We start from the raw sequence: 24,157 nt of genomic DNA on the forward strand, positions 1-24,157 counted from the left end.
TTTCTATTCTGAATTTTGTGGAGCAAAAAACCCAGACTTCTAAGAAAAAAGTCACAATTCTGACATTTTCTTTGAATTCTCCATCCATCCATTTTCTGTTCTCCCTTTGTCCCTAATGGGGTCGGGAGGGTTGCTGGTGCCTATCTCCAGCTACGTTCCAGGCAAGAGGCGGGGTACACCCTGGACAGGTCACCAGTCTGTCGCAGGGCAACACAGAGACATACAGGACAAACAACCATGCACACACACACTCACACCTAGGGAGAATTTAGATAGACCAATTAACCTGACAGTCATGTTTTTGGACTGCGGGAGGAAGCCAGAGTACCCAAAGAGAACCCACGCATGCACAGGGAGAACATGCAAACTCCATGCAGAAAGACCCCGGCCAGGAATCGAACCCAGAACCTTCTTGCTGCAAGGCAACAGTGCTACCAGCTGCGCCACTGTGCAGCCACTTCTTTGAATTCTGAGATAGAATTGAAAATTCTTAATTAAGAGAAATAATTCTGAGATTTCAGCCCTAATCCACTTCCATATTGTTATCTGCTTGAATATATTTAATGTTAATCTTGGTCAGGGTTGTATAAAATGTCTCAGAGTGAAAAACAGGAGGTTATAACATTCATGTTACAGAAAGTCTTTTAATTTGTTTGATCTCAGAACAGTATTTTTTATTATGTCAGTATTTCTTTTATTAAACTCTACAGTAATTGTATAAGGGGTTATTTTGTGTACACTCACTAACAAATTGTCTCCTCACTCAGTAGATTTATGCTAGTCCTTTATACCCGCTAGGCCATCCAGGGGACATAACACATGCTACATTAAATCTCTTTGTACCAAAGCAAAACAATTTAATGCCTTGCTTTGGTAAAACATTAAATCACTATTTCTTCGTCAGGAGTGTAAAATGCATAAATATTTTAGGCTTTTATTCTTGTGGTATTCCTGGCATTCAGACAATATAAGTATAAGAACTACAAAGTTGTTGAACACACTTATTAATTTCCACTGAATTCTTCATGTTTTGATGACTTATGAAAGGAGTCTGAGAATTTCCTCTCTGCTGCTGAGGTCCAATAATGTTAACGGTCTCAGAACACGTCTCCTGAAGTTTAATTGGTCAAATAAAAATAAAAATTGTTTGTTTTTTATTTCATTAATTTAAATGCCCCACTTTGATATAAACAAAAAACTTGAATGAAAAGGAATAGTTGGAAGAAAAAAAATCAGACAGCCTAGCCCTTCTCTCAAAAGTCAGTCCTTTATACCTTAAGCAATTAAGCATCAATCAACCATTCATATTGACGAATAAACTGATCAACACAGGCAATGTATATACGGTATATAAAAATATTATCTTTGTAATGATACAGCACTCTGCTGAGCCAATATACTTCATTGTATTGTATTGTTCCTTTAGACAGATTGCTTCACAGATTTATTCCATAAACAGAAATGTAATGTTTCATTTATTTAGGTCTAACTTTGAGATCTTTAAAAAATCTCAGATCCTCTTGAATTATAAATGCTATCTCTTTCAACAAATCTTTTTGGCGAATGTGTTGATAGTATACTGTAATATATTTTGAACATAACTACATCTAGAGATTAGCTATTCAATAGAACAACCTTTAACAACTGAGGTGCAAAGAAAAAAAATATCTACAGAGGAAATAAGTGTGGTAGTGTAAGGAAGCACAAAGATACTGGAGATTGCAACAGACCCGATGGCGTCTGCATCTGTTTCTCTCACAGTGGAGGACGTAGGAAGAGGTGCGATAGAGTGATTGGGTTCTGCCGGACAAAGAAGACGGAGTGATGGAGTGTTTAAATCACCAAACCTCGACAGTCACCCACACCTAAAACCATGTGGGGCGACCTGACAGTAATTGGACCACAGAGGAATAAAAAGGAGCCAGAGAGTGCCGGGGACCTCACAGGTGAGGTGGAGATGCTCCAGGGGATGACCTGATGAAGCTGGCTGGGATTTGTTTTTCCAGAAGTGTGAAAGTGCTGGTATTGAGATAAATAGTGGCTTCTTTTACAAAAGTAACACATTTTTCTTCATAATGAGAATCCCGTATGTTTTATCTAACACAGTGAGAAGAATAAATATCTACCACCCCCAAAGATTTGTTTTGCTTTTACTTTTGCTTCATACTTAAATGTTTCACATCATCAAACTAAGTTTATTATCATAAAAGGTTTATCAGAATAAATACAAAATGCAGTTTTCAAATGATGTATCCATCTATTTTGGGAAATGACCTCCAACCCAGCTTGGCCTTTATGCTAAAATATACCTGCCTTTCCCTGTTAAATCAAATGAACTGTGATTAATCAAAATTAGTTTGGTTTAATTCATTTGTCTACACCCAGACTAGAACCTGTATGGCAACTTGAAGTAGGTTAAAAGATTTCAAAAAGTGCTAAATCATGCAACCTAATAAAATTTAACAACAGATTACAAACAGTTGTTGTCTTCAACCTGGAAAGGAATAAGGTCAGAGTTCATGATTTAACAGTAGGAAAGCAGACAGGACAAAAACTGCATCAGATGAAGAGTCCAAAGGCCGAACCGACTGCTGACCAACAGGAACACAAACACCCCAGGAAAATGTTCCTACATCAGGTTACGCACACTTGGATTATACAGTGGAACAATAATCCAAAGCACATCAGGAATCCAGCTTGCTATAGTAAAGGTTTGGAGTGGTCTGGACAAAGTCTGGACTTTAAAAGTCAGTAGTAAATATAAAAACTTTGTAGTTTTTATATTTTTTTTATGAATGCATGTTTTGCAGACGTTGTAAATGATAAATGGTTTGTACTTGTATACTTCTTTCTCAAGTCCAGTCATTCACCCATGTACTCTTGTACTTTATAGAAGAGTTATAGGCCCATATCAGGCAAGTCGTAATAATATTTAGGTATTTTAAGAAATATACACAGTACTCATGCATTTAAAAAATTAGGATGTTATAGTATTTTTTGAGAGCAACATGAAGCTACTGACCACAGGATGGAGTAAACCTATCAACATCCAATTGGTGTCATCAATTCATACCCAATTATGTATGGTTTTACCTATCAATGTAATGATAGGTAATCATTGATAGGTATCAGAATCATGTTTCTTTAGTGGATAAGGCACCAAATGATAGATTAAATGATAACAAAAACAACCTTTCATTTATGAGCCTCTGTTCTGTGTCCAAATCAAGCTGAATTAGTGTGAACCACCTGGTGGTGAAATGTGAAACTGCGAGAACTCAAATGCACCTTATTTTTCCTGTCCTTTGTGTGTTTTCTCTGTGTTGTTTCAGCTCCACAACAACGTGAGCTGCCGACTGCTCTTTCATTTAAACCCTCACTCTTCTCACAGCAATAAATGTATTCACAGGAGGTTGAAGGTATGAAGTGCACAGTCTCCGTCTTGCTGTGATGATCCAGCAGGTGCGGTGTGATATAACTCTGCGTTCAGATGATCTGGAGTGGATTTCATTTAAAAGTACAGCTGTCCACTCCCAGTAGCACTCTATGGCTTTTAATGTGCCTTATACAACATCTCACACCTCGGTGATGTACAGCTTTAGTTTGTTTACTAATCTACAGACAACTGAAGCGTTGTCTGCTAATATAATGTAGCTGCAGCTTCTGCTTTGACCCCTTATACAACATTAATTTGTTTCCTGATTGCTACTATTAGAAAGCCCATTTCATAACATATTACTGCTGAGCAAGCCTCTTGTGTCTGAAGTGTTTACACAAACATCTCTCAGACTGGTCTGTTAACAGTCAGTCTGAGCATTGGACCAAATATAGGATATTGAATTTTCAGCTTCTCTTTGGTTTAGTCATCATTAAAAACACAGCATAAACTCTTGGTTTTTGTCATTTTGTATTCAAACTCGGCTAGATTTTCCTGGCCTCAATGTTGTTCTGTTTAGTTTCTTTTTGTTTGTTTTTTAAAGACTCAAATGTTGTATTGGGAGACATGTCAGGGATGTTAAAGGTACCGCCAACCAGATTTAGTAGAAAACCTGGACACTAATTTTTTTTTTTTTATTAACAACACTTTGATTCAAAGTGAATGTGATATTAGTTTCTATTTACCAACTATGTTTAAGCACCCCTGGTGTAAAAAGCCTTTTAAGTAAATACATTTTTCATTGCCACTATATCATCTCACATGAAAAAAGTAGAAAAATACAGTTTTTAGTTCTAGTATATTTATTCAGTGGTGGCAACAATAGATGATCAGAAACATTAATTCGTTGCCTACGCCCGCTTTTCCTTGCAGGTTTTCTCCTGGAGTGTTTGAGAGACGAGGAACATCCAGGTTTATCACAATTACCATAAAATACACATAAATGAAGCATATTTATTTCGTTTATGCTTTACTTTTATTAATTGATCAAAGTGTCTGTCTCTAAATATAATGCCACAGTGGAAAATTTATATAAGGGTCGCTTTTTAAGTGATGACCTTAGAAAATGTTGGTAAAACCTTGTTAAAGGTTTAATTTAGAAACACTGCTGTTCCGACAGTGGAGTGTGGGAGTGAGAAGGAGTTTCTTAAAGAGACAGAGGCACAATTTTAGGGTGAAGTCAAATTTCTTTTAGGTCTTGTTTGATATATAGAGCATTTTTATAACACTGAAGGTAACAGTTACTTTATTGTGTTATATAATGGAACTATATGCCTGGAAAACACATGAACAAGTGAAACTTTCACAAACTAAGCAGAGCGAGGGAGAAAGTTAATTTCAGTGAGGAATTAGTTAAGGGTAGTAAAAGAGAATAATCTCTAACATTCACTATTAGAAAACTGCAGTATGTTATTCAGCTTTACTCCAAAAGAAAATTCATTTCATGTCTTTTTATGCATCTTAACAAAAGTGCCAATAACTGTGGGTATGTCAGTAATAAGTCAAGATTGCTGATTTCTTTAGAGAATAAAAGTAAATCTAGAATAAAATTAGTCTAGGCATTGAGGAAGGTTTTCTGGTTTAAGTTCGGTGAGGTCCTCAAACAAAGGAACAAAATGCCAATCAGTGCTTCTCTGTTGGTTTTCAGTAATGCAACACTCTAATAATCTAGTGGATTATTCTAGATTATGGTGGAGGAGGTTATCCAGGGCATCATACATGCAGGCGGTGTCCCTGCATGTATGCATCAACTGAAGAAATTAATTAAACTCCTGATTTTCTCCTGATTTTACTGCAAACCGTGACAATATCCAACAATCTCCTACGTGAGAAATCTCACACTCTAAATTAAAAAAAGGACAAAACATTTTTTCCACCAACTTTATTATACAAATTCTTTGTCACTGTCGTATCCAAGGGAATCAATGCATTCAACAATAACAAAAAAGGGTTTTGTATTTAAATCTATCAGCATGAAAATAAATCCATAAATTTCCTTTACTGAACACTCTCCCTGTCCGCTTCAGGTGGCTTTTATGCATCTTCCCTTCTAAATGAATTCATCACGGTAAAAATGCACACCATATTCATTCATTTCTCTCCAAATAAAACAAGCTTCTCAGTGTGCCTGCTTGCGAATTACTTCTCCTTTATGATAAAAAGAAATAACCCCTATATAGGAGGGTGCTATGAGAATAAAAAGACAACGAAATGTTATGAGTTTGGCACTGTACAGTTCATTAAATACTAACACGTAAGGTTGTTTTTTTTTGTATCCTCAAATTAATGTTGAAGAGATCACTCAAAATATTCTGATTGTACTAGCTATACAAAATACAATACTTCCACAAATTAGATTAACCATTTATAAAAACTGTGATGAGTATTAAATGGATATGGCTTGTGAGTTATTACAGACTTTGCTACAGACCTTTTTGTGGCTCTATTTAAAAAAAAAAATCGAATACAACTTCTACGTTGTCTGTCCTATTTCCCTGAAAAAAGACACTGCACTTCAAAGCTTTCGAGTTTCTGTTCAGACCTCTAGCTCCTCTGTAATCAACATTCATCTGAACATACAAACATTATGGCATCGTAGGGTTTTGTGCGCACAGCCTGCCATAAGTTAGCCGGTCAGGCTGCTGCAGAAGAAACTCTCTCGCCGCACGTCTAGCTAGAAGGCTGCAGAATTTTTAGAAACGTGTTTTTTTTTTTGTTGTACCCGAGTGGAAACCTTAAGTAATCACTTGAGACAAAGAAGTCATAAGGCTGATGTCTAGGCACGGTACATACAGCTGGAGGGTTGGCCATTCGAAGCATTGACGACCCTTTAGAAATGCCAGGCATGCTTTTTGTCAATGCCTCTCAATGAAATGGAGCTGGCATGCATCGAGGTTTGGAGTCTTCTCAAAATCTTAATGACCAGAAAAAAATAAAAATAAAACAAAACAACTAGTCATGAAAATGTAAAGTCATCTAAAAACAATAAACACTTAAAATCCCACCAAGTAAAAGAACATCACATATCATAAGATAATTGTTAATAATAACCATAACAGTTATAATAATTATTAATAATAACACTCCATCAAATTTATAACAACTACATTTAGCACTGTGTATAGGAAGATTGTCCAAATGGAGTCGTGTGTTTTTGCTCTTCAGCGTTTCGCCTCGTTCTATCCTCTGGCCGAAACGTTGCTTCCGTCACCCGCACCTCTGATTTCACTCGATAAAAACAGAAGTAAAAATAAGGAACAAAAATAAACCCTCTCTCAATGCAGTACCCTCTTCCATGGATGAGTCGGGCTCTGATCGGCCGAGCTCGTGCAGAATGTAAACCTTGAGGACACGACACGGAGCGTGCTCGTGTCTGGTGCAAATATCAGGGGACTTGGTTTGTGCAAAGTTTTGTCTCTGTGTTTCTCTTGGAACTGTGCTTAAATTGCTCGTTTTATTTTTTTGTAGTTTTTTTTTTTTTGTTCATACACATTGATACTTGATACATCATGACAATATCAACACAAAATCGATAGAAAGAGAGAGCATTTTATATGGACCACAGATATCACATACTACAGTATATAGGATAGGATAGCCCTTAGTATTGATAAGCGTTGTTATTGATGATTTTTTTTCTACTTTTTTTATATATATTTTTTTTCTAACTCATACTGGCTGAAGTGCATTATGATACAGCAAGTTCCTTGTCTTGAAGATGTGAAGGGCTTCCCAACCGTCCGAGTCTCTCACCCCCACTCCGGACTCTAAGGATGTTTATCTCACCGGCTCGCTCCAAAGACAATCCTTTGACTGTACAAAACATCACTGGCTTGTATCATTTGTGGTAATAACTAAGTGGTGATTGTCAGACCAGCTTCCAGGATTAATACTTCCTTTGTATCTCCAAAAAGATGGCTTTGAAGGACAGTTGTGTAAGTGCATCCTCTTTGTGCTCTTTGTATGCAAACGTATTACACAGCAAGTCGCCTCTCTGGAGGAAAACTGAACACATGCTTCTTCTTTTTGGGTAATATTAAAACAGATGGCTCGGTATTATTTGGTAGGGCCTGATCTGTGAATGGAAACAGCAGGGGAAAACGACAGCCCCCGAAAAATGACCCTGTATCATTTTTGAATATCGGCTTTCTTGTAGGGTCGCTGTGGTCAGAGTTTGCGTTCCTCTGATGATTTAAAATCTAAGGTCACATGGAAAATTAGGCAACCCAGGTGTCGGATTGTTAATTTTGGGTCCGTCCTCGGTTTGAAATTCAGGCGAGGAGTCCTGCTGGAAAACAGCCTTGTCCACCAAATTAGGAAGCAAAAAGCACAGTTCAGTCTCCTTGTGTCAGGATGAGGTTTTGTTCTGCAGAATGTAAAATATCCAAAATGTTTTACCATGCAGGCACAATGGTCTTTGAGACTGATCTGGTTTCCTCAGCCTAACACGTCGACATCAGTCCAGGCAGCTGGCTCTCTCCTCTGAAGTCCTCTGTTTCCTTAAACCAAGTTTTTAATGTCTCATTCTTTATATCTAATATGGCTCCTGAGTACTTCTTGAAAAACACACACACATATACACACACATACATATATATATATATGTATATAATTATATATACATATATATATATGTAGGCGTGTGTGTGTGCGTGTATGTATATATTTATATATAGATATAGAAAAACTAAATCATGAACTATTCCTCTATTGGTTTTGTTTCACCAGTCCTTCTACGAGTAATGGCACTGCTGTATATGGCGATATGGCAAAAATCGGTTAGAAAATATGGCTGATGTAGGCTATCACAAAGGTGTCCCCACCTAAACTTTTAGTTTTACAGGTAGTCATATTCAAGCTAATCTGATTAAAGAGAAAACTAATTTGAATAGCCTAAACACGTTACTGTTACTACTGAATACTTCTAGTTTTATTTGTAGTTTAATAGTTAAATGCAGAAGGGTGATCGATTCCCCTACGTCTAAGGGATTTTTACCTTACACCGTCACCTCGTTCTTACTCCCCGTCCTGATCCCCTGACTGCCTCCTGTGCTTCCTGCAGACCCACCACCACCGCCGCCGCCGCCTCCTCCTCCTGGTATGAAATGTAGCTGCTCGATGGTGTTCTGCCTTTTCGCTGCGAAAGCCATCCTCCTGGCGCTGTGGCCCCCCAGCGTTCCCGTTCCCATGACGACCCCGGCTCCGGGCACCTCCCCCGACCAGCCCACTCCCCCGCTCACGTGACTCGTCATGCCCGTGCTCCTCTCCTGCTCCCGGCCAGACGTGGGGTGAGAGTTCATCTTGATCATGTGGTGCCGGTCAAGGGAAGGCGTGGCGCACACATTCTGCTGGGACTGGGCCTTCTGCTGCCGCGGCAGCGTGGGGACGATGCCGGTTCCTGTGTGGGCATAGGGATCCACCACTCCCATCCCGCTGACCCCCATCCTGTCCTCCAAGTGGTCCGGGGACATGAGCATCCTCTCCTGCCTCTCCTGTATCTCCTGCCTGTCCTTCGTCTTCCTGGTCAGGGTTTGCATGTTGGTGTTCTTGTTGGAGGCCGCCATGGCTTTGTGGTACTGGTGTTGCTGGTTCTTGGACATCCGAGACAGCGTCCCGGTGTTGCCGGGGACGTCGCCCATGTTGAGCAGCTGATCGGAGGACTTCACTTTCCTCGGAGGCTTGGACAGAGTGTCGTAGTTGGGATTGTACTGGGGCTCAGGAGGGTCCAGAGGGTAAGGATTGGGAGTGGGAGAGGCAGGCATGCCAGAGGGGGGCGGCGGGATCCAGGGACGGATGGCGTGTCTGGGGAGGGTTCCTCTCCCACTGAGGGTGTAGTCCCCACCCCAGTGGAGGTGGTGCTGGGAGGACTGGAGGGCCGGCTGAGCCGTGTGGGGTCGGCGCTTGGTGGTGCAGTAACCAGACGAGTACTCATCGAGTCCTTTCTCTGATAGCCAAAACAATACGTACATTAAAAGATGTGAATTAATCATTTGTAGCAAAGGATAAGTCTACAGATAAAAACACTACAATCACCAACATTAGAATCTCAGCCCTTGCTGCCTGTCTTACCATCAGTACAGTGCAGGGCTGACCTATTCACAATTTTTTGGATTAACTGATAAATAATTGGATATCAACAAGTGCAAAATAAAAGATTTTGGTTTTTTGTTGATTTCTTTTACAGAATTTGAACTAGGTGAGGCTAAAACTTTGCCACTTGAGGAGTTCTGGGTAGAACATATTTACAAAAGACGAGATTTTTTTTCATCTTAATACAAACTATTTGCATTTTTTGTACACATTTGGATGGGCTGCACAGTGGCGCAGTTGGTAGCACTGTTGCCTTGCAGCAAGACGGTCCTGGGTTCGATTCCCGGCCGGGGTCTTTCTGCATGGAGTTTGCATGTTCTCCCTGTGCATGCGTGGGTTCTCTCCGGGTACTCCGGCTTCCTCCCACAGTCCAAAAACATGACTGTTAGGTTAATTGGTCTATCTAAATTCTCCCTAGGGGTGTGTGTTGTGTGTGAATGGTTGTTTGTCCTGTATGTCTCTGTGTTGCCCTGCGACAGACTGGCGACCTGTCCAGGGTGTACCCCGCCTCCCGCCTGGAACGTAGCTGGAGATAGGCACCAGCAACCCTCCCGACCCCATTAGGGACAAGGGTGAACAGAAAATGGATGGATGGATGTACACATTTGGCTTAATTAGTGCTCTAAGAAAGTTGTTCTTTTAGCAACTAGTCATTTTTGAGTATCTATACTCCACTTAAGGATTCATCAATTACTAAATTAGTTGACGATTATTTCAAGAGTCGATTCATCACAATTAATCTGATTGTTTCAGCCCTAATCTGAATTATTTACATTGCCTCAAAAAAAAAATTCACACCTGTTTAACTTTTCCATATTTCGTCATGTTACAACTACAATCTACAGCACATTTGATTAGGATTTTATGTGATAGGCCAAAACAAAGCAGACATCCTAGTGGAGTTCAGAACTAACAATACGAATAAATTAAAGCAATTGGTATTTAGTAGTCTTGTCAATCGATTAAGACATTTAATCAGATTAGGCACTGTGATTAATCTCTGCGTAGTACTGTAAACTTGAAATGTAAATATGAACGTTTTCAAAAAGAAAATCTTTTATTATCACCAAACATCTCAGTTTTCCAAGTTTTAATATTTATTATTTAATTAAGTCATTTGGTTTCAAACGTAATTTAGAAATGCTAACTATGCACTATTTTGAATACTTGCAGCTTTTGTCAATTTTTATTTGAAATTCCAAACAGCGAGGAATTACAATAATTCAGCCTTGAAGTGATGAAGGCGTCCAAGATGGCTATAAAACCTTGGTTTTATGTCAAACATACATCGAAAAGTTTTTTAAAGCAAAAGTTGCCACTGAGTATTTTAGTCTGACTCTCCTCATTCATCTTTTCCTTCGCATTTGAGACTGCATTGCTGAACTCAGTACAAGGCCGCGCTGCTGTGAAACTCTGAGTAACCCTATTGATACAATTAACCCACATTATGTGATATTAACACTTTAAAGTTTTTAGATTAATTGTATAAGTTAACAGTAATTAGTCAATCTTTGAGTAATTTGCTTCATTTTATTGAAGACTATGTTTCTCTTAGGGGTTTCTTGGAGAGGATTAATGAGCAAACAGCATCATGAAGTCAGTGGAGGTTCTCACTTGGCAACTATTTCCTTCTCCCATCTTCCCAACCAACCAAAGTGAGAAAACGAGATTCTAGGTGGGGATAAAATGCATTACAAAGTGTGTAAGCAAGTGCCCCTATTCTCTGCAGCAATAAGGGGATGCCTCCTGAACACAAGGGAACTCCTCTTTATCATGCATAAAGCAATAAAACAAATTTCAGCGTACAATAAATAATTCTAAATTTGTATGTGGGGCTTGACTATCTCTTTCGGCAGGGTTTTATTGAACAACTGCCAATAAAACCCATATTGAAAGTTGCCAGTGATGAAGATAAATGACAACAGCAGAAAGCTCAGAGATAAAATTATTGAGGCATTTAAAGTAGAGCTAAGATTATCATACAATATTACAAGCTTTGAACATCTCACAAAGCACTGATCAATCCATCATGTTAAGAGGGAAACAGTCTTGGTAAATAATCTCGCATTAAAATCATCCAATCCAAAGTCAGACCTAAATCATATCAAGAGTTTCTGGTAAAAATTAAAAAATTCATGTTGGCAGATGATCTGAATACAACCCTGAAAAGCAAATTAGGCAAACTTTTGAAACTTTAAATGTGCAAAACTGGTAGAAATAACCACATAATACTTGCAGCTGTAACTGCACAAAGTTGTTTCTATAAAGCAATTACAATAATCCCTTCAGTGAGTTGTACATCAGAGTATTAGGCTATGAGAATTTGTTTAATTGCAAGAAAATAGTTATAGTAGTAGTAACTTTAGCAAAAAAAAAGTCTTAAAATTATGAGAAAAAATGTTTAATGAGGATAAAGGTTCAATAAAGTTATCAAGATATGACATCTCAGTTTGAGTAGCCCCTTTCTTGAAATACACACAGTTGTTTGAATGATTGTTGCAAAATCAGCTACTGATAATAATTTGATGCTGATGTGTTAAAAGTATTTCTGGCAAGTCATAAGTAATATCTGTAAAACCTGTACCAAAGAATAACTTCACAAGATGCTCAACATTCCTCATTTTATTCATTTTTTGTGTAGTTCTCATAAAATAACTAGCTCCTTCTAATTTTACGACTGTATTCTTGCAACATTATAAGCAAGATGGCGACCCTGGGCGTGCTGACATCACTCTGACATCACTAGTGGAAAAATAATCCACATTTTCCAAAAATTAAATCTTCAAAAACCAAAAATTTGATTACTCGATTGGTTGTAATGTGACCTAACGTAGAAAAGGTCAACGGGTGCAAATACTTTTGCTCCACTGCAAAAACAAGACCACACAACGATGCATTCTGCTCCAACAGTGTCGCCATGCTGAAGCGGTTATGAAACATCTGCAGGAGCAGCACTGTAAGGGGGGTAAGAAGGCGTCTCATTTGTGGGAGATGGCAACACTCACCGAGGCGTTTGAGTGAGGAGTATCTGTTGAGCTCGGGCTTGGTGGCACTTTCGTAGGAGGGCGGCAGCTGGGCCAGGTTGTGCAGGGAGTGGTGGAAGGACGGCTGGGATTTGGTGTTGTTGTGTTTGCTGGGAAGCAGGGTGCCTCCAGCTGCCAGCTGAGCATTGTTCATCCGAGGGGTGCGTTCTACAAAAACCACAGGGAGAAAACGACTGCGTGTTAAATGAGATTTGCTCCTCTGGCGCTGCGTTTTTGCAGGGTGTGAATCCTCCAACATTCACTAGGAAAAAGGGAGACTGGTTTCCAACTTGCTTTCAGCAGCGACACAAGCAAACCGGAGCTGTGATAATCATTATTATTGTTCGGCTGAATGAGCCTACATCTGAGCTTAAAATGTAGGTGAATGAAGTAAATGAAGAATCTGGGTGATTGGATGTGATTTACATGGAAGCCATGATGTGAGCAGCTGCCTTACCGATAGTCGCAGTGTGTTTGGGGCTGGAGCCTGATGGGTGGATGAAATTGTGCTGCAGATTGCCCACTGTAAGTCAGAGAAAAATAAGGTAATCAGCTCACAAAATGGATGTCAGGCAGTTTGAAGATGAATGCCGGTTTAGCAAAAACAATGAGGCCTGCGCAGGAAAACCTCCTGATGCATGTTCATTTAGCAGTTTTTAAGCCAGAATAAGTTGTTTCTGCAACCATTCTTAAGCACACCACCACAGGGGATTTTTGTGTCCTATCTAATCATGGAGAAATCTCAGTGGTGGGGCACAGGGGAGAAAAATACACAGATGAGCCCCCTCTGCATATGAAAGATGCTGTTACAAAAGCACTGTCTAATTCTGCAAGAAGCCCTCACATCTGTTGTCCTTGCTGGGCACTCCCGGGGCGTAGAGATTTTTCGGAGCTCTTCCCAGCGTCCCCTGTCCGTCCGCTACGGTCAGAGCCACGCTGTTGTTTCTTTCATCCTGCTGGACTGGACTCGACTGGTGTCGCAGCATGTCAACCAGGGCTCTGGTGGGAAACAAGAGACGGGGGGGAACGGCCACAGATCACCAAGTGTGCTCTTCACACTAACAATAATTCAGCATTCAAATCGCCAGAGAGCAGTTTTAATGATTTTTGATGTAATTAATTGTAGGCAGGAAAATAATGTCAGTTTGATGAAGAGACAAGAGCTTTTGCAGTACATTTCAAAATGACCTACAGCAACTGTGCACATAATACATCTAAGAGACAAACAAACACTCGATGTAGCTCAATAGCGGTCATCATCCAGTGCTGTTTGCAAAGATAGACAACAGTGTCCTCTTAAAAAAAGACAAAAACAAATATCCTGACTGGTTTTAGGCTACAGTTGCATTAGGGCTGGACAATAAATCAATAACAACATATACTGTGATAGCACATGATCAATAGCAATAGCTAATATGTCTGATAGAATGTTCAACATTTAATTTGTAGAATATTCACTAAACTCTGATCTAGAACCGCACAGCATTATGGGGGATGTAGGCAGAGGAAAGGCTTTGGCCACTCAAGCTAACCAAAGTTAGTGGTATCAACTAACTCTCTCTTTGGTTACCTAGCAACTCGCTCATCCTTTGGTCACCTAGCAACAGCTCAAGGTTCCACCACCAGGCCTCATAACTGCTAAAAAATAAAAACCAACGGCGTAGAATGAAAACTGCTGACAAAACAGCAAATGTCACGTCACCAGTTTGGCAGAATGTCAGACATTTTAAACAAAAAACAAGTCAATAATTATTTACATCGACTGATATGATACTCTTATGTTGTGATACGTTTTTCAGCCATATTGTTCAGCCCTAGGTTGCATATTATGGAACACATGAGACATGACAGTCTTATTTGTAATTAATCCCCATTTTTAATCACTCAGTCATCATTATGCTCCCTGACTTTACCATCTGGGTCACCATTAAAAAGGCAGTAAAAATCCACCCAATTCCCCAAATAAATTAATTATTGTTCATGGCACTTGAAATATTATATTTAGGGCTGTCATAAGAGCAAATTTTGCTGGGCGATAAGTTGCCCCAGTAATTATTGAGATAAAAAAATAATTGTTCTTGGATCATTTTCAAATAATACTGCCCTCTCAAAAACCAATAATTTTAAATTTTGTTAAAAGATATTTATACTGGAACTGGAAGACATTTTGAATATCCAAAATAAAACACGACAACCAAAAACAACAAATAAAACAAAAATAAAAACACACAACAGAAACCACAAATAAAATGGAGTATGATCTCTCAGTAAACAAAATTGCCCTTGAAAGATTATTAATCACCAAAATACAAATCATATAGCTTGTTTTAATTTATCATGTGATTAATTGATTAATTGGTTATTGTGACAGGCTTGATTAAAGCCTAGAAATATTATATGTAATATTTCTAGGCTATAGATTCAACTTACAATTTAATACGTCATCCACAAAACCATCATACTGTTCCTCCTAAACACCTTTTAAAAGAAAGGCAAGATAATGTGTCAATGTGACTTGTTACTGCACACTGCTGGTCAGCTGCCTGAAAAAAGGCTTCTACATCTTTTCCTTGCGGAGAAGAAAGATCATTTCAGCTGATTGTAAATATGTACGGTTTCTCACTTAAAACTAGAGTTGGTAAGCTAAGACTAGCATGTCCACTACAGAACTACTGTAACTATAGGCTGGCTACCTTAGCAGATAGCTCCACTAGTTAAGCAGCTAATGCTAGTTCATTGGAGTCCAAGTGTTACTTTATGCTGAAACAGTTTAATACTCAGGATAAACACTTTTACTTGAACTACTTTTAATTTAGAAGTAGTTTAAATAATTTCCTTTCACTAGATTAAAGTAATAATCTAAACTGTTAACTGCTACTATATTCTATTTTCATAGTGATTGGAAAAAATAAATAAAAATACATCAATTCTATACATTTGTTTTACATATTAAATCAAAAACTATATATTTTTTAACATTCATATATTAAATATAAAAATTATTTTTAAAATAACATATTTACTATTTTAAATAAAGAAAAAGCATATTTGTCACATTTATGTTATCAAATTAAAATTATAGGAAATAAAATACAATAAATTCATTATTAAAGATGTCCTAAAAGGTTTCAGATTTATATAAATAATTCAATAGATAACATTATCATCATGATCAGTATGTTCTAATATCTTTGTAGTAGTAGGAATAATTGGTAGTTTCCATTTTAAATAAATTATGTTATACATTTTTCTTTATAATGTTTCTTAAAAATACCCTGATGCTATGAATTCATGCTGTTTTTACTTACTGAGAATCTCATAGCCAACTTGGAGCAACCAGGAGTTTTACTGAAGCTACATAAACAAGGTCAACTACTGTATATGTAGTGTGATAATTAACAGCATTATTCTACACGACCTGAAGACACGTTTTCAGCTAAAATGATGAAATGTAAGGATGTGGAAGCCTTACCTGGGCATATTCAGGTCTCTCTGGTTGGCCTCCTGTTGAACCTTGTTGAAACACACCTTGATACCCACAGCGACAGCCACCATGAACACAACAACGCCACCGATGACAAATCCCGTGTTGTGGCTCTGCTGCTTCAGCGGATCGTAGTCCGGGTCGGGACCCACCTCCTCTGGTATCATCATGGCCTCTGTCTGTGGCTTGGCCCAGTCTGGAGAGTTGTAGTTTGTACAGAGGTCCTGCACCAGCTTGCGGCTTTGGTCTGGACAGCAGAAGCGGTAGTGGCATGTTCCGCAGCAGTAGATGTAGGAGTCCTTGGAGCAGTTGAAAGAATTGTCAAAGTGTCCCATCACATCGTAGTAACCCCAACAAACATCTGTCCATCCATCCATGATGCGAGGTGGGATGTGGGCTGCTCCAAAATGATCTCCTAGACCTTCAGAAGAGGTCGCATTCTTCGGAAACGTCACCTGGGCCAGGGGCTTGGGAAGCGGCTCCAGAACGCTCTCTGAGGTGTCTGGAGGTTCCTCGGGGGCTTTAGGTTTGCTTCGGAGAGCCGCTGGCCTGGCATTGGCCTGGAGGGCAAGGAGCAGGAGAGAGGAGCTGGAATCGGCGTCCGGCTGCTCGGTGAACGGCCTCCTTGAGCGGTCTACATGCTGAGGAGGAGGGGACGAAGAGGGCTCCACTGCACGGGTAAGAGGGGCAGCGAAAAGGGAAAGCAGGGAGACGGCGAGGACTCGGAGATAGGTGGTGGGCGTCATTTTTACATGACTAAGACACCTATTTTCTGTTGTTGAGTCAATGTAGTTACAAAGCTTTATCCGCTTTTCCAGCTTAACCCACTAAAACGCCATGTGAAGAATTTAATGTACAGCCTTCTGGATATCAAAGATGTATCACGGATTTCATTCAGGTATGCTAAATAATATCATTTTTGAAAGAAAAAGCCTACTTCCGTCAATTTATGAGTGCATTACTGTGTGTGTTTGTATTTAATGGTAATGGTAATAAAATTGTTTTTATTGCGTCTTATGAAGGGCCCCGAAAGCATACTAGCTTTGTTCTCATCTCTCTTAAAAATACCCTGTTGGATACGGTTTCAATTCCTGGCCCCAATAGTCCTTTATGAGTTCCAAATTGATTCAATAAAACAAGACACTCCTGTACATTCGTCTGCTGACTCTGGCACTTGAGAAATGGTTCACAGGGAGTGTTTTGTCTGTTCTATTCATCTTCTGCTAACTAGTTCAGTCTGGCACTTTCTACATTCAAGACCTAATTAATTTGTAGGCATCTATTAGTATCAGAAGAAATGTATGAGAATAATGCTCTAACCAATTTGGGGATTTTATGCCGATCAAACAATGTGGATCAATATTGTCCATTAATGCAGACTCATTTCGGAGGACTCCATCGGGATCAGTTTGGTCAGCGCTCGCCTGGCACAAGCCGTTACTGTGACTGGACTGTGGGTGATAATGAGGAAGGCTCTGCTTATGTGCTAGAAGGCGGAAAAAATTACGAGCACACATGAAGCAGAAGAATGACTGCCGGCCTTTTAAAACGTGCAGCAACAAGAGCTAAATGCCATGGTTTTCAGGCAGATTTTTATGAAAAAAAGAAGTCACCCTTGTCACTCAGCTGTATCCTTAAATAGATATGAGATGAATGGCACATTGCTTTTGCATGTGACATGTCAGTCGGAGCAGAATTATTCCTGATTTATCTCCAGGGGGTTCAGAGAATATCACTTTTGTTGAGAGATATGTAAATGTGTGAAGTTATTGTACTGGAGGTGTTGGCAATAATAGACAGAGGCAGATCTGTCTCCCACAGAAATTATAATTATATGTAATTATCAAAACGTCCCTATCTGTAGCAGAGAATGTAGGCACAGATGGGGGAGACAGAATGCTGAAATCACCGAAGGCTCCACTTGCTTCATTTACATGCTCCTCTAACCTTCTTAGGAGGGTTTGGGTGTGAAATAAAAAGAGTCCCACAAAGTAGCAGTTTGTCCACTGACTATTATTCCAAGGGGGGAGTTTCTCTTCTTGTTGTCTTTAAAAAGCTTGATGGCCAAAACGCTCTCCAGGTTAACAAGTCGACAATCAGACCTGCAACATGTAACAGAACAAAAAATTAACAGATGTCTTGCAAATGTTGTGGCTTAGGAAGAGCAAACGCACATCACATATGTTTTAATTTGTTGGATTTTTACGTTTCTGAAAACAAGGACATCATAGCCGCATATGTAACCTGAGCCTCGGGTTAGACATGGTCAAACAAGTTCAAGTTAACAGTAAGTTTTAAAAGAATAGACCAGATTTTAAAGTTATTATCTGGAGTTGAAAGATTTCCTACCAAATAAATCAGTGATGGCAGGCAAACAGCTACTCAGACGGGCTCATCATTTAGCTATAATTTAAACAAATTAAAGCCACTCAAACTGAAAGTCACTTCATCTATATGACTCAAAGTTATATCAGCAGAGTTTAAATACCTACACTTTACTAAGATACCATGAAGTTTACACTTAGTCAACGTTTCTACTAAAAGCAAATCATGTAGATAAACAGACGGCCTCTCAAGTTACGTGTCTTCTTCTTCTCGATTTCTTTTTTTTTATTTATTTATTGGCGGTTAGCAAGAAACGTTAGATGTGCATTACCGCCAGCTACTGGTTCTTGAAGATTTAATGAAATTTTAGCGACTTAAATAAAGATATAAATTAAAATATAAACACTACATTAGTGGATATTACATTTCGACACTTTAGCATATTTTTGTTGCTGATATATAAGTCAAATCAGTTGCTATGCTAAAGGTAGGTTGATGGTGATGGTTGCATAAATCCTCACAGCAGCGGTAGTGTACAGGCAGTCTGATGGACCTCCAATTTTTGCAAATATAGATACGAAATACAACTTAGAATCAAAAATATCCATATCTGTGGAATACAACACTATGCCAAAGGAACGAGATTGTTTTCAGTAAGGCACTGTCTGTATATTCCCACGCTAAAGCTAATCAATCCACACTTATCCTGCATTCCAGTTGTACTCAGAACTGGAAAAATCATGACTTCCCCGTCGTAAAAATCAACTGGAACGCCCTCTAAAGTCAGATTTCCCACTGGGAGCAACTTTGATTATTCCCAGTTACAACTTGTAAGGTGGACTTCACCTTTCAATATGGCCGCTCCTGGCATCAACAGTGGTAAGATGTGTGCATCTAAAACCAGCGTGACACAAAGTGCCCGCAATTCTAAGCTGAACAAATTAAAAGTGGTGTTTGCTTATGTAAGGTTTAAATTGATGGTTGAAAGAGCTATTAAAAACAATGTTTATGGGTGTCACCATGTTGAAATTAAAACTAACTGTAACGCTGTTACTTTCCTATCATTGTGAAGCAAAATTCACCAAGTGTTGGATTGTTACCCACTAATAGGGAACGTGAGATCCGAACTCCGACTTCCCAGGTAACTAGAACATAGAAAATTTGCCTCACAATTACACCCACAATGATGATGATGCATAGGAATGATAAATCCAGTAGTTTCCGACTGGATTTAGTTTCACATAGTCACAGATATTGAAGCAGAGCGTTTTGACATAATATTGAAGATATTTTGAATTATTATTCTTACTAGTCAGAATGTAAATGCATATTATCTTAAATTACAATTCAGGATAGTCGAAATGCAATTGTGTCTAGTCAAAATACATTTTTAGATATCAAGTACATAATTATAGTCACACAAAACCAATTTTACAGCCTGTCATGATAGCCTGACCATTGCTATTCTTTTCCACTCGATTCTAATCTCGCTTCACTGCTCCGTCTCGGCTTTCTCCCATTAAAGGGAATTTCTCTAACAGAATTTCAACCTGGCGAATCAGCGAACAGAAGGAGAAGCTGTGAACAATAACGTTCTTCTGCTCTGTTTTAGAATCATAGTCTGCCTGTAGTTTCAGCAACGGCAGTGGAGGAAGTGAACAAAGCCATTCAGTCCATGTTGGCCATGTTTCAAAATATTGAATTTGCATTAACAGCTGTCTTTTTCAGCTCAGTACTTCCCTGTTCACGGTGGAGGATGGTTGTTTACAGCACATGCAATTTCTGGTAAGCGTCATAGCATTGAACTAACGCATTACAAATGTCACGGCCAAATGTTAGCCTTGGCCGTGGCAAGGCTAACGACTGGGTAAAATTTTAAACTTCAATAGACTTTACCCTTCCAACAAGCGATCCTTTTTAAATAGCTGAGTTCAGACCCTTTGTGCAAAGCAAATAGCGTAGAACAAGGTGTTCGTTTTTACCAGTCTACAGATGTTGCTCAACTGAGAAAACAAGAACTTATAAAGAGTCTTTAGTGAAATAAACATTTTCAGCTTGAGTTGTTTCATATTGGTAAAATAACTAAAACAGGGTAATAGCTGTTAGCCATCCACCTCTGAGGATTTCTTCACATTTTGACAAACACATCGCAACTTGATGTCTACTGCAACTAAGGAAGCTGTTCCTGATCATTAAAAAAAATCTGAACCATTAGTTTTAAGGGCACGATATGCTTTGTTTTCAGTTCAGTGACATGGGTCAAACTGCCACATACAGGCCTCAAATTGCAACTTTGACGTTTGGGATCGGAACTTAGGTATGTTAGGTATGAATGAAAACATTTTAACAATAAAGGAAATTTTAGCAATAAAAAACAGAGAGACTAACTATCAATCTACTGTGACTTGCAGACATTAAAGAAACTTGTGTGGGTAGTTGACTGAAAGCACAGTTTGCCCAGAGGGCCACGACCTCGTGATTCCTGCCCTGCACACCTTTGTCAACCCTTGAGTGTGCTTAATTTTTGGGGCGATGCACATGTCGTGAATTATAGGAGAGTGCGGATTGCATATCAGTGTGCTTGTTTGGTTTGCAGGAAAGAACACTGAATCTCCTGAAAAAGCCAGTGATGGAAAAGAGTCCAGAGGGATAAATGCAGGGTAAGGATTTAAACAAGCAAAGAGATTGTGGCGAGCGGGAAGAGCCAGAGGTATAGATGCAGAGACGACCATGAGTGGGAGGGCGGTGTGTGGGTGGCACAGAATCAAGTACATTTCTCCCAGCACTTACCAATACAACACGGCACATCACACAAACAGCACCACCAAACAGATCTGCTAATGCAAGTCCACGCCACACGCAAGAAGGAGGAGAGTGGTAATCAGAACTGTACATCGGCTCCTGTTCGAACAATCAAAAGGGTTTGAACCTGAAACTGCATGTGAAGGATACAGTCAGCGTTCTGTAAACCTCCATGTAGTCTCTGCCTCTCTTTTTATTCTTCCTGCTCCTTCCTTCCCCTCTTTCTCCCTCATTCTGCCTTTCGCTCTCTTTCTCAGATTCTGTGCGTGGGTTGAGGCAGCTAACTCTCTCAGAATAGCAATGCAGCTCTGTCTGTGTGTGAGTGAAGGAGGAATTGAAAGGTGGGGGAAAGGAGGCAGAGTCCAATCTACACCTATTAGTAAAAAAAAAAAATTAAAAAGTCAGACTCCAAAGTCACATCTATATATCTATCTTTTTCTCAAAAGATGATACCCATGTCATGATCACATTGTCGCGGCAACTCCGTTTGCGACAGACCATACATTCAAAGGAAAATGTGCATTTGCAGCTGCACAGGTGTTTCTTTCTCAAACTTAATCTTATAAATCTGAATGCACCTCCTCAAGTCTTTCGCTGTGCTATTTTCCAGTGAAGTGACTCAAGCCTTCCTCTGGGTGCTGCAGTAGATGGGAACCAAAGGTTGTAAGGTGCACATACATTCACAGCCTTGAAGATGCACCCCCCCACCCCCTCCTCTTCCTCCTCCACTGAGTTTGCACAGCTACAACAGTTGCAAAAACATTTCACGTTTAAATTGCAACACAGCAAAAGGGGCTCCATCATTTCCACTGCGGGAGAGAGCGTTTGCACGTCTTAGTATACAATGTTCTCAACAGGTGTCTGTTGGGAACGAAACAAAATGGCCACTTTCCCCCATACCCCTCGTTCTCACAGAGAGCGCACTGTGATGTCAGTGGGTGAAAACATCCTGAATACAATCACTGTGCATCTGAGAGACGTTTAATTACAGTGACAGCCGCGGATGAGGGACTCTATATCAGTGAATACGTGCTGCGCAACGCCTGTGCATCACCAGGCGATTGAACTGGACACCCCGCTCCTCAGACAGCTCTCCAGCCTTCATTAGGTTAATAAGTTGCAACTTGCACGGACATGACTTGCATGTATTCAGCGCAGGCTAAAAGTGCGGGGGTGTATCCGTGCCGGTGTGTGTGCGTGCATATGTGTGCGTCTTATGAATGGTTTTTAATATGTTCATAACGCCGCAGTGCTGTCGATTAATGCGCTCAAATGATGTAAAAAGACACACATGGAATTAAAGCAAACATGAAAATGTGAGAGTGTGGCGCAGCTTTTTTCTAAATGCGTTTTCTTGTTCTTTGTATTTTTTATTTTATTTTATTTTATTTGACAGCCTAACAGACGCGCACAAACTCACATTTTCGTGCGCATACAAAGACACAGAAAGTACCGAGTCGTTTTCAAAGATGTTAGTCGTTAAGTGATGTTGCAGTAATAAAATGTGCATAATGTCGTGTCTTACCTGTGCGCTGCTCTGGGGTTTGATGCTGTGGAGAGCCTGCGCACCGTACATCTCCGCGCTCCTCTGATGGCAGCCTGTTATCGTGGCAGAAGATGATGAGGACAGATTGAACCGCTGCTGCTAAATGTGCCACTTGTTTTATTTGATTAGATTTTTTTTGTTTGTTTTGTTTTGTTCCAAAAGCTCTTCCGATTTCAGGTTTCTTCCCTCTCCAGCAGGCTTGCTAATAATCCAGAGGTAGACAAGAAAAGAAAAGGGGGCAAAAAAAAAAAAAAAAAAAAAAACACCGAGATGTTCTCAAACATGTGACAGTTCATCTAAACTCCGGATTGGAAATTTTAGAATAACTATCCAAGGGGGAAAAACGCGCAAAAGTGTGAATTTAACTTTCTGAACCTGGAGCTGACCGACTGACGCTGGTTCCTCTGGTATAGGTGCCTAACTAACTGCGCCTGGCCTCACGGAGGTCCGTCAGTGGCGGAGCGCTCTGATTGGTCCGTCAGGCTGAACGCTGATGAGACCCGACTCCAGGCTGCTGGATGCTGACCGTCAGCAGGCCCATTCAACTGGTCCATCTTCATTTAATTAACTCATACTGAACTACGTGACCCTATGGCATGAAAACCACTTTTATTTCTAAACTTTTTATTTTTATTTTATTCTTTTAAATCTTTCTTGTTGTTTAAAGAAAAATAAAACAAATCAGATGCACTCCAGCGAGTGGGGTAGGGGGGTGGGTAAAAAAAAATAAAAAATAAAATCTAGATCCAGAGATTGTGTTTGCGCGTTATTTTCTATTGCTTTGCGTGTGTGTGTGCGCACGGCGGAGAGGAAGAAAAGAGACACAGAGAGGCACGGTTGCCACAGCAACTGTGTCATTATGTTGGTGGCAATTATGAAAGCGATGAAAACGGGTGAGGTGCGGGGAGAGGACTGGCGCAAAAGCTTTAACACTGGAGCGTGAACGAAACTGTCAATTAGACTCCGAGTTCCACACCGACCGTTCAGATTGCTTTAAATGTGGGACGGGAGAGCCTGGAAAACCAGCAAGGGGAAGACTGGTCGGAAATGGCAGTGGGTGAAACTGACTTCGCCATCATCAGATCCTGAGAAAGATGAATGAAAATACCTTTAAAAATATATATGTTTAGGGGGGGGGGGGACATGTGCACTAATAATTTGCATCAGGCTTGCTGGATGAGTCATGATACTAAAACAAATAGATTATCCAGCCTACAGTATCACTCTTGATTAGAATAATTCCAGAAATAAAAGGTGTGGGCCCCCGGGTTTATCCATGAGGATCCAGAGGAGGTGGATGCCAGCTGGTGGAAGAGGTAAGCACTTTCAAAAACCGGAGCTCAGGGGGTTGTATACGGGGGATATGTGGAGCCCCAGGTGCCTAAGAAGGGCCTGATAATTACCTGCATGGTAGGCTGCTATTTCTACACAGGTGGGTGGTCTGCTGCATG

General features: G+C 39.9%; 1 protein-coding gene across 2 annotated transcripts; it reads right to left on the minus strand.

The window, feature by feature from the left end:
* Nucleotides 1–5,303: 5,303 nt before the first annotated feature.
* On the minus strand, nt 5,304–23,172 carry shisa7a (shisa family member 7a). Of its 2 annotated transcripts, none has more exons than XM_028012984.1 (6): nt 22,686–23,172; nt 16,022–18,135; nt 13,394–13,548; nt 13,007–13,072; nt 12,532–12,717; nt 5,304–9,380 (listed from the first exon to the last, which is right to left on the minus strand). In XM_028012984.1, exons 2-6 carry the CDS (start codon nt 16,777–16,779, stop codon nt 8,434–8,436), a joined length of 2,112 nt encoding a protein of 703 aa, XP_027868785.1. In that variant the 5' UTR covers nt 16,780–18,135; nt 22,686–23,172; the 3' UTR covers nt 5,304–8,433. The 2 variants fall into 2 exon arrangements, with proteins under 2 accessions (XP_027868785.1, XP_027868787.1); XM_028012986.1 differs by lacking the exon at nt 22,686–23,172 and adding an exon at nt 21,149–21,370.
* Nucleotides 23,173–24,157: the final 985 nt, after the last annotated feature.

Source organism: Xiphophorus couchianus, chromosome 3, assembly GCF_001444195.1.
Source record: "Xiphophorus couchianus chromosome 3, X_couchianus-1.0, whole genome shotgun sequence".
NCBI classification, from domain to species: domain Eukaryota; kingdom Metazoa; phylum Chordata; class Actinopteri; order Cyprinodontiformes; family Poeciliidae; genus Xiphophorus; species Xiphophorus couchianus.